This window comes from Gastrolobium bilobum, unplaced genomic scaffold (assembly GCF_033153095.1).
Source record: "Gastrolobium bilobum isolate Gb01-03AN ecotype WA unplaced genomic scaffold, APGP_CSIRO_Gbil_v1 utg25106, whole genome shotgun sequence".
NCBI classification, from domain to species: Eukaryota; Viridiplantae; Streptophyta; class Magnoliopsida; order Fabales; family Fabaceae; genus Gastrolobium; species Gastrolobium bilobum.
In genome coordinates this window covers 19,060-30,599 of record NW_026897294.1, presented here as the reverse complement: position 1 = coordinate 30,599, position 11,540 = coordinate 19,060, and the positions used below count along the sequence as shown (strand labels likewise).

Below are 11,540 nucleotides of genomic sequence, written 5' to 3'. Positions count from 1 at the left end.
ATTCTTTGTTGTAATCCTTCAGTTTTTTGGTTGGATCAAAAGAACTCAAAAAAAAAACAAAGAAAAAGAAAGAAAAAAAAGGATCTCGTTAGGCTAAAAACCCAGAAGGACGGTCTAAGCAAAAGTTAGGGCATAAAGAAAAAATGACTGAAACTGGGGCAAAGTGTTTGAACTCACCCTTGGCCATGCATTTGGAAATTCACATTCATGCTTCAACTTATGGATGTTGAGTTGGAATTTTTGTCAATTTAGCCGTTGAAACTGGGGCAAATTTTGGATTTGTTTGAGTCATTCAGGATATCCATGGTAAAAAAAAAAAAGCAGGAGAAGAAAGAAAAAGGGAGAGGAAACAAAATAAGAAAAAAATATGGGTGAAAGAAAAAATAAAGAGAAAAGAAGATAAAAAAATATGTGTGACATGTAAGAAAAATGGATAAATTGGGTCCTACGATTGCGATGTGAACAATAGTTTGATTGGTCATAAATTTTTCGAGTTTCCATTTCATGTGAATATTCGCTTAAACCAAAAGAGAATCAAAGGAAATTGTGTTCAATAACTCCAGTATGAATAGATTCTTTACTAGGTCAAAAAAAAAATCCAAAATCTCAAAGTTTGAAAATTTCAAAATTTTCTGCATACATTTTCATCTCGCATCATCTTTGCATATCATAAAGGAAAAGAAAAAGAAGAAGAGGAAATCTCCAAACTTTAAAATTATAAGGATTTTTTCATTACATGACATGCATTGCATATTGCATCATCTTTCCAAAAAAAAAAAAACAGGACTTTAAGTGCTTTTGCATTAGGTGACATGCATTGCATCTTGCATCACCCTTATGCCTCAAAAAAAAAAAAAACTCAAAGTTAGAATCCAATTAAGATTGTTTGGGCGGATATAGCTCCTTGCTTTACACCAGAAAAAAAAAAGTGAAAAGGAAAACAAGGTAATCATGTCAAGCTGAAGAAGTTTGAGGCTGGTCTGAGAAAAATACTCTGGCACAATGCAAGCAAAAATGATTGGAGTTAAGCAAGGCAAATCTCCTTCAGTACATCCTGCTATACAATGGAGTAACCTTCATCTAACTTGATCAACCAACACAAGGGAACTTTTGAAATGCTCAAGTCAACAATACTGGGGCAAAAATTTGAATCTTCTCATCATGGTGTGAACATGGGATTGATTTGATAAAACTTTCCTCGCATGAGTTCGATCTAGGTATCTGTCAAGTCAGAGGTAAGTTTCTAAACTCAAATCTCTCAAGCAGTATGACCTTTTGTATTTATCTTCATGCATTTCAGGCTCAAAGGCCTAATCATTTCATTTCGAGTTCAAAGACTCATTGCATTTTAAACTTAGGTCATTTATTTTTGAGCTCAGAGGCTCATTGCATTTATTTTTCAGGCTCAAAGGCCTAACCATTTCATTCCGAGCTCAGAGGCTCATTGCATTTAATCTTCAGGCTCAAAGGCCTAACCATTCCATTGCGAGCTCAGAGGCTCATTGTTTCTTCAGGCTCAAAGGCCTAACGATTTCATTCCGAGCTCAAAGGCTCATTGCATTTCAAGCTCAGAGGCTCATTGCATTTAATCTTCAGGCTCAAAGGCCTAACCATTTCATTCCGGGCTCAGAGGCTCATTGCATCTTCAGGCTCAAAGGCCTAACCATTTCAATTTCGAGAACAAAGGCTCATTGCTTTTAATTTTTTAAGCTCAGAGGCTTTGCAATTTAAATTCATGTCATTTCATTTCGAGCTCAGAGGCTCATTGCATTTAATTTCAAGCTCAGAGGCTCATTGCATTTAATTTTTAAGCTCAGAGGCCTTGCAATTTAAATTCATATAATTTCATTTTGAGCTCAGAAGCTCATTGCATTTACTTTTTGGACTCAGAGGCCATGCATTTTTCTGTCACTTAATTTCAAGCTCAAAGGCTCATGATAATTTAGTTTTCTGGCCCAGGTGCCGCACAATTTTCTTTTATGTCCGTTTGTGAACCCATATCCAGTTGGTTACAAACATTTTATTTTCCGTGTGTCAACCCATATCCAGTTGGTTGAAGAAAGTTTTTTTTTTTCGTTTGTGAACCCATATCCAGTTGGTTACAAACCTTTAGTTGTCTGTCCATTTGTCAACCTATATCCAGTTGGTTGCAGAAGTCTCTTCATTTTCTTATTGTCAACCCATATCCATTTGGTTGTAGAAGTCTCTTTATTTTTCTGTTGTCAACCCATATCTAGTTGGTTACATAAGTCTCTTTATTTTTTCTCTTGTCAACCCATATCCAGTTGGTTGCACTTTTGTTTCTCTCTTTTCAACCCATATCCAGTTGGTTGCAGAAATCTTTTTATTTTCTTGTTGCCAACTCAAATCCAGTTGGTTATAGATTTTATGTTGTGTCCATTTGTCAACCCAAATCCAGTCGGTTACAAACATTTTCTTATCCATTTGAGATCCCATATCCAGTTGGTTTCAAATATTTCTTTTCCACTCGATTTGTCAACCCATATCAAGTTGGTTACAAAACTTTTCTTTTCTAGTTGTCAACCCATATCCAGTTGGTTTCACTTTTGTTTCTCTCTTGTCAACCCATATCCAGTTGGTTGCGGAAATCTTTTTATTTTCTTGTTGTCAACTCAAATCCAATTGGTTATAGATTTTATGCTGTGTCCATTTGTCAACCCAAATCCAGTCAGTTACAAACATTTTCTTATCCATTTGAGATCCCATATCCAGTTGGTTTCAAATATTTCTTTTCCACTCGATTTGTCAACCCATATCAAGTTGGTTACAAAACTTCTCTTTTCTAGTTGTTAGTCCTTATCCAGTTGGTCCCATATTTCCTTTTTCATACCGGGATGAATTCAAGCATTTAATCTCTCGGCTTCATGTCTTCTATTTTCGAGCTCAGAGGCTCACTGTATTTAATTTTTAGATTGCATCTCATCTATATATGTTTTTTGTTGTTCTTGGACAAAATTAGGATTCATGTCTTTATTTGTTTCTTACAATAATAATATGCCAATTGTTATTTGACCTTGTAAGAAACAAATAAAGAGGGCAACTGTGAACACCCAATTTTGTCCTAAACATTTAAAAATAACACAAAAAAGAAAGAAAAAAAAGAAAAAAATTTGTCCTTCTATAAGGAAAAAAGGAAGAGAGAAATAAAAAAAATGGAAAAGGGAAGAAAGACCATTTCTAAAAAAATAACAGCTTTGAGTAGGACCTGTTCCAGCCATGATATATCCTTCATCCACCGTCCGATCGAGCTGAAATTTTTTTAGCAATATCTTGACTCATTGCACATCATATTCAACGGTTGATTTGTTAATTAGAAGCCTGTACCATTTCCAGAAAATTCAAAACCGAAACAGGTTTCCCGGGAGATTTCTACTGCAAGCAGCCATATTGTGAGGACCATTTCTTTCAAACGAATCGTTCGATTGTCCTCAAATTTGGTCAGCGTGTTCCTCTTATATGATACTTCAATATGATCGGAACGATTTTCAAACTGAGCTTCCTAGCATCAAATATGCATTTCGAAAGTTGGGCTGTTAGATTTGTTAGAAATGATGCAATTTCGGGCAACCGTATTGCAGGGATCGTTTCTCTCAAATGAACCGTTTGATCTTCCTCAAATTTGGTCGACATGTTCCTCGCATGTACTACTTCAATATGGCCGAAGCGATTTTCGAGCTAAGCCCTCTGGTGTGAGATATGGTGGTCACAAAATGGCTGTTCACATTGAGAAAAAGTCTCTATTCCTTAAAAGTCTCACATTGCCTATCTCTCATCCCTTCCTCCTCCCTTCCCCCTATATAAGGAGCTTCTCCCCCTTTCTTAAACACACACTCTTGGAGACCCAAAATACAAGACACTTATGCTTGGTTTAAAACTAGGTTAGTGTCATAGTAAAATTTTAATTACTAATTTTCTCTACTTTTTTTCCTTTTTAGGAAATTTGGGGAATTTTCTACAACTTGGCTCCATACACCAAGTTTTGATCATCTTTGAGGTAAGTCCATTTACCTCCTCTTTAGTTAATAATTTTCTTTTTTATGTATGCTTTTATATTCTTTATTTGTTAGGAATTTTCTTGTAACTGTCTATTATTTTATGTTTTTTTTCATGTTTTATTAGAAGTTTTCTTATATAGCTTAAAATTATATTGGGAAATAATTTAGGCATGAAGTTTTGTTAATCTCATAATCTTTAGATTTATTTTAGCTACTGTAAAATTATAAAAACACAAAAAAATATAAAAGAATAAATATCAATTTTATATCTATCTACGCAATGATTTGTAACGTTGATGTATGGTCTTCCATCCTCAAGTGTTGTAATATCATATGGATATACGTATAGCCATGCTATCCTATATCTTGTGCAATGTGGATTTATTTAAAATAATAATGATAATAATATTAAATAAATATTTTTAATATCCTGGCAATGATCTACAACGTTGATGTATAGTTTTCCATCCTCAAGTGTTGTACGTATCATATGGGTTTCGTATAGCTATGCTATCTTAAACCTTGTGCAAATGTGGATTCTTTTTTTCTAAAATAACATCTTCCAAGATCAAAAAGATTAAAGTTTACTTATTTAATATTTTTATTCTAAAGTTCCCAATATCCTAGCAACGACGTACAATGTTGATGTATGGTTTACTATCCTTAAGTGTTGTAAGCTTCGTAAGAATTTACGTCTAGTCTTGCTACCTTAAATTTTGAGCTATGATGGATTCCTTTTCAAAGATTAATAATTTTTCTTAAAATCATCTTCTTTCAAAATTAAAATTAACTAACAAATAAATATTTTCTACAGAACGACGTAGCTTTGAGTTCCTCATTGTATCAGAGGATACGTCGGAGCGGATTTTCTCCGTCAAGTTAAAAATAAAACTTTTTCAAATTTTGTTTTCTTTTCTTGTAAATTTTTTAACACTTTGCCTTATTTGGGTTAAACAAATATTCTAAAATTATTAAAAATTTGCACAACTAATTTAAGGTAACTGTTTTTGAAACAGATGTGTCAGGGGTGCAGTGGGATTAAGTTTCCACCCTTCCCTGTGCATAATCAGACTCCCGAACCCTGATTCAAAGACCAGTTTGCAATAAAAGATTTTTCAATTTTTCCAAATCAAATAAAATTGGTGGCGACTTCATTGTTTTATTTTCTAAATTTCGGATCGTTACAGGGACTAATATGGGTCTTTTTTGAATTTGTGAGGGACCACAATTTCAACTAAATGGGTCCATTTTGAATTTCTTAGGGACCCGATGGGCCTTTTTATTTGCTAGGGACTAAAGCGGGCATCGTGAAATTTGCTGATGACGAAAAATGGTATTTACTCCACTTTTAATTAGCTCGCTGGCCCTGCTTATAATAACCCTAATTATATGAATTTTAAATTAGAGGGTTTTGACGAGGACCTTATGGTCATAAATGGAATGAGGATAAAATTCTAAGAATTTTGATATCTATATTGAGGGTATTTCAGAGAAGTGAATTTTCATCTGTTATTTTTGACTGCTGACGCAGTAACAGTAGTAGAGTAGCTCCAAGTTAACAAATTATAGTTAGAGAGATAATATAATGATATAAACATCATGAATGAGGTTAGTATATGATTTGATGAATATTGATACCCATATTGTGGCATTTTGGAAAAATGACTTCTGCCGGGTATTTTGCACTGCTGTAGAAGCAACCGGTAGAATTTCGGAACGGGAAAAAGATGAGAAAATGGAAAGAAATACAAATATAGTCCTAACAAGTCATAATTAGACCAATAATGTTAAAGTTAAGAAGATTATGAAATACGGGTACAGTTAAGAATACCAGTAAAGACTATAGTGCAATTAAACAACTGTTAGTGGATCTGTGATCTACTAATCAAATTATTAAGTTATGGATATGATAATTAGACAAAATTAATGTTAATTACTTAAAGTTAGAGTCTTGGGTGTTTCCGGGTAAAAATTTGATAACGATTCAGATAAAAATTACACTGGATTTGACTAACGGACAAAGTGCCACTAAAGTGACATGACAACCCTAATTAGCGACACCTTCCCTCCCTTAGCATTCAGCAATCAGCCGCCAACCTCCTTCCTCTCTCTAAAATCCAAAATTTGAATTTACTATCACTTATCTCTAGAATCTCTCCTCCTAAACCTCACCAAATCACCAAACCTCATTCACAAAGATTGTTCCCCTCACTCTCCTCTTCACAACCATACAATTTTCATGGTGTGAAGCAAAATTTTGTGGCCAATGTCTCCATGTACAGTCGCGGTCTTGGAGCTTCATGGAGTTGTGTTCTTGAGTTCTCTTGAAGAACACCACTTGTGTGCTTGGTTCTCTCGAGTTTTAGTGTAAGTTTCTTAAACTTTTCTTGAAAAACCTCATCTTCCTCTCTTGTGTTCTTGAGCTTTAACTCTTGAGCATATTTTTGAAGATGTGTTCTTTTTTAAAGGAGCATTCTTGTTGGTAAAAGGTGAAGCTTGGAGCTAAAGGTGTGAGCTTGAAGAAGTAAGCACCACTTTGGGGAAAAAGATGACCCAAAATCTTCCTCTCCTCTATTGCATCCTCGGTTTTTGTCTTGTGGGTGGGGAGAATATTGTTAAAAGATTTTAAAGAAAGGGTTTTGATGGTTGTTCTTGAGGGTGTGTGAGTTATGAACCAAGAAATGGTTGGTTTGATGTGTAAAGGTGCAACCTTTGGATCCTTGTGTGGATTTCATGTAAAAAGATGAACATGAACCCTAAAGGGACACATGAACAACTCGGCCTTTCCATGAAGACTAGGGTTTAATGACAAAAAATTTTAAGAGGTTGTTAAGTGTGAAAAAATCCTAAGAGGAACTAAGAAAGATTAACTAAGTGGGTTATCTCGAAGCGAAACCTACTAATCTTGATTAAGGATGGCTAAAAACCCTAATAACCCTAACTAATGAAATCTGCCCTCTTGAGTATAAGGTTGATTAGTTGTGTTAAAAATAAAAAAATCATGGATTAGTGGATTAATTAAGTGTAGGGACTAATTAGCTAAAGAAAGGACAAAGAAACAATCTTTAAAAACTCTAATTTACACCCTAAACAATTTGGCCTTGTGAAGTTAAATTAGGGTCACTATGTTAAAATTAATAATAAGACCTAATTAGGACACTAATCTAGTGGTTAAGTGAGGTGGACTATGCATAATACACTAAGTAAATATTAAACCCTAAAACTTGACCTAATTAGGGTTTAGGAGCACTAATCATGCAATTAGTGAACTTGAGGTACCATGACATAATATGACTAAGTGGGATTTCATAATGAACCTAATTAAGGATAATCCCTAAAATTAAAGTAACCTAGGGTTTCTAACTACACTTAATTAGGGTTTGTTAATTAAACCTAATTAAAAAACTAAATGGTCACTTAAGCTTAGGATGGACTTATGGACACATGACCATGTGAATTAATGAAAATAAATCCTAGGTTAGGGTACCTATATGGTTCAGCCATGTAGGGTATAATTAGGGTTTAGGGTTGAAAAATTTAAAGAATGATGGATTAAGGTTTGATTATGTGTCTAAGGCTTTAATATACTTGTAACTTTGTGTAACAAACTATGGTCTTAGAATATCAATGTGTTAATATGCCTAAGTTAATAATTAAAATTACCTAGAAGAGGTATACTTAGCATAATTATGGAATATGTAAAAGAGGAGCTTAACTTAGAAAGAATTAAGGATGAACTAAGCATCCAAGGAACCAAGAGTGAGTTAGCATTCCAATTGAACACCATAGGACCATGAAATGCCTCGGTTTTGATATCATTAATAAGGCTAGTAAGCGATAAAAATTGTGTTGGTGCATTGATTAAGTTCAAGAATAATTAGTGAAGTGATTAGTTGAGGAACTACTCTCGAATTAAGTTTAAAAATGAAAATCCAACCTAGGCAATACCTATGCATGCATTTCAGCCTTGTCACATAGTTAGGGCTTGGATGTGTAAAAAATAATCTAAGCCACCTAAGTGAGCCTAGAATTTGATTCTAAGTTATGTAAGTGATTGAAGATGGAGGTTGCTTGTAATAATGCACTAAAATACGTAATTATGTAATAATTGGTCTAGACTTGTAATGGGCATATTATTAGCATGTAAGAATGAAAGGTGGAATCATTAAGTGATTGAGTATTAATTATGTAAATGATTCCTGCTCTAGGTTTGCCTAGAGGACTTGGTACTTGAGGGTTTATTGGAGCATACGTGTTTTACTGTTGGAGTTGGGCTTGTGATAAGCTCAGTGAGGTAAGCTCCTAGTTCTGGTTGCTCCTCTCTCTTGTGGCCCCACCATGATGGTGGGCATTGTTGGGTGGTTTGCTGATGGTGGAAAATTATAAGTTCTGATAGGGGACGTTCCTCTGTTCTTGCAGAACACAGATTCGTTCCCTTAGTTCCAACCCAAGTGCGCAAGTGCACACATCAAGTAATAAAGGGAGTATTAATGCCCAAATTATCGTTTCCACGAGGATAAAATCCTAATTATTGTCTTACACTGTTTTGTAAAGAATAAAAATGAGAAGAAAAGTTAGTAAATGAACTGTCTGGTCAAACGTTCCCTACTGTCTTGACAACGTTCCTCAAGAACAGTAGGTTCAATCTGCTGGCAAACAATTACTCGCTGCGTTATGTATGTAATCCTTCCTGTTTAGAAGAAGGTGAGATAATAATCATTGGAGTTGATAGTTATAATTATATAAAGTAAAAAAAACTACTAAAGCAGAAATAACTATAAGCAAGAGACAACAGGGTGATGTTTTATAACAGTTAAACAGAAGGAACAGATTCATTGATTCACTCTTAAATAGCTGTTTTCTTTGCTTAAGACTTAGCACTTCTTGGCTTTGTCCCAGTTTCTTGTCTGCCAACTCTGATTCCTCAGCTCATGGACTAGATGGCTCACAAGTTTCCATATTCCTACGGCTCCCTTGACTCCATCAGGTACTTAGTACAGAACCTTAAAATGGACGAGTTGGCCCCTTATTCCTAAGGTGACCAGTAGTGTTTTTGCCATAACACTACCTTCCCCCAATGGCTAAGCTGTCTGAAATCCCTTCCTTATGGAAGTTTCTTTCTCAGTATGTGCCCAATTTCCATTGGTACACAATGAATATAGCTCACTTAGCCAAAGAAATACAAACAGCTTCAGTCAAGAGTTTTGAAAACAGTTCTTTAAGAGTTTCACAGATTACCCGTTCCACAGATAGTTCAGCTCATGGCTGATATTTTAAACATAATTATTCCCAACTGAAATCACATAGTCCTGAGATTCAGTCAAGAGATACAACTCAGCCTATTCCTGAGGACCTCAAACGCACTGTCATCGGTGATGTTGAGGAGGAAGCTCCTGAGGTCCCTCAAAAGAAAACCACAAAGGCCACTCCTTCAAAATCCTCCACTTCTGCCCACGTTCCGGCAAGAAGAACTGTTCCCCCTCCCACCAAGGTGAAAAAGGATGCCCCTATTGCTACTGAAAGCAAACAGGGCAAAAAGAAATCCCCTGCCAAATCTTCCCCAAGAAAAGGGGAACGTTCAAGTCAAAGGCTGAAGAGAACCTTCAGCAGCACCAAGAAGGCAAAGGGAGCATCCTCTGAGAAACCCATCACCCTCTCTGACAAAGAGGAAGAGAGAGATGACAATGAGCCTTTGGCAAAAAGGCTTAAGGGTGGCAGAACGTCAGTACCCAAACCAGCTGCTAAGGAGACGTCCCGAAGCAGCTCTGCCACTATATTCTCTGACGTTCCGTCCCCACCACCTGCTCACTCTCCACCAACACCTATCACACCACAGCCCTCTCTTGTGCAACAACAAGGAGAGGAGAGAATAGAAAAGGAAGCAGCACCTGCTGCAGAAACATCAGTGGCTGAGCAAAAAGCTCAGCCACAAAAGAAAAATAACAAAGGAAAGGGGATTCTTGTGGAATCTCCTAAAAAGAAGAAAAAGCCATCTGTTCCCAGACAAATCAGTCTGGGAGGCCCCCTCTTGTATCCTGTTAACCGTCCTGACACCACTGGAGATGAGGCTCTAGCTAGAGCTCTAGCAGAGGAAGAAGGGATGGCAGTTCCTCCACTGATGAAGGAACCCACTGAAACAATCCCCTCATCATCTAGACCACCAGAAGATGAGCCCAGACCAACACCTGTTGCACCTCCTGTTGTTAGCAGCAGCCATCATAGCAAACAGACCACTTCCTCCCTTGTTACAGCAATCCCCCTCCCAACTAAAAAGAAGTCCCAAATTGGGATTGCTGAAATTTTTGAGATGATGGGGAAGAGAATAGAAAAGCTGCTACCAGCAAAACAATCTGTTCCTCAAACTGATATGACAAGCACCAATGAAGAGCTGAAGGCTCTAAGGGACAGATTGGGTCAACTCTCCTCTTGCTTCAACACATTTTAGGAACAGCAGAAGGAAGAGAGAGAACAACAACTCAGAACCATTAGTACAACCATCCAAGACACCAGTGCTGCCTCCTATGCATCAACACTCCAAGCTGTCTAGGGAGAAATCAGAAGAGCATCTGACTCCCTAATACTCTCTAACTCCCTGCATAACTGATAGCGACTCGGCAAGTGCACCGATCGTGAAAGTAATAAAGTGTACCGGAGTACGAGATCATTCCCACGAGGATCAGAATTTTCACGCACTAGTTCGCTAATCGCGTCTTAGTTGGACAATCAAAGGTTTGGTTTGAGAGAATTTAGATGAAGAGAGTTGTGGTTCAAAGAACTTAAAATTAAAAACAAGTAAAAGTATGCAATTATGAAAATTCAAAATTAAAAGAATGAATAAAAAGATGATGATTAAGAATGTAAAACAAGCGTAGTTAAGGTTTCGACTTCCCCCAATATCCTCAATATGTTATGAATTAAATGACCAAGAATCTGTTTCTTAATATATTGTCAATCAATTCTATCTGAGTTAATTACGGCTCAATTCCTTGTTACCATAAATCTATGTAATCTTGAAAGAACTCTAGTTCCCCGATTATTCCCCAAGAAAACATGCATTAAGATCAAGAATTACAAGATTGCATAATTACCCTATGTCTATTACTATTCCTATTCCTAGATCACAAGGATTCTGATAAATTATCAAGTCAGGGTTCGTGCACCAACATCCCTATTGTCATACAATTCCCCAAAATCATTCTATAAGGAACAAACTCATAGAAGCATTAAAGACGGATAATTTATTCAATTATAAAAAGAACAGGATTCGGAGACAATTTAATTCATAAACACAAAGATTCAATTAGGTTCCATCTACCCTTAACTACATAAAAGACTACTCTAGCATACTCAATTGAAAAGAAATAATAAAGAAAAGAGAACCCCAAGCCTCCATTGGTGTGATGTTGACTTGGTTTCTCAGTGTTCCAGCGCTCCGCAACAGGATTCCCCCTTCAGTCTTGGATTTGTGTATTGGTTTCTGAATTGGTGTCTTGGTCTTGACCCCAAGCTCTTTATTTATAGCTT

At 36.2% G+C, this 11,540-nt stretch overlaps 1 protein-coding gene across 1 annotated transcript; it reads left to right on the top strand.

Moving 5' to 3' along the window:
- Nucleotides 1–8,224: 8,224 nt before the first annotated feature.
- Nucleotides 8,225–10,461, top strand: LOC133305757 (uncharacterized; the record flags this gene model as incomplete). The annotated part of the gene is made up of 2 exons (XM_061505997.1): nucleotides 8,225–8,310; nucleotides 9,324–10,461. Coding segments are annotated over 2 exons (1,224 nt in total), but the record flags the coding sequence as incomplete, so codon positions are not given.
- Nucleotides 10,462–11,540: the final 1,079 nt, after the last annotated feature.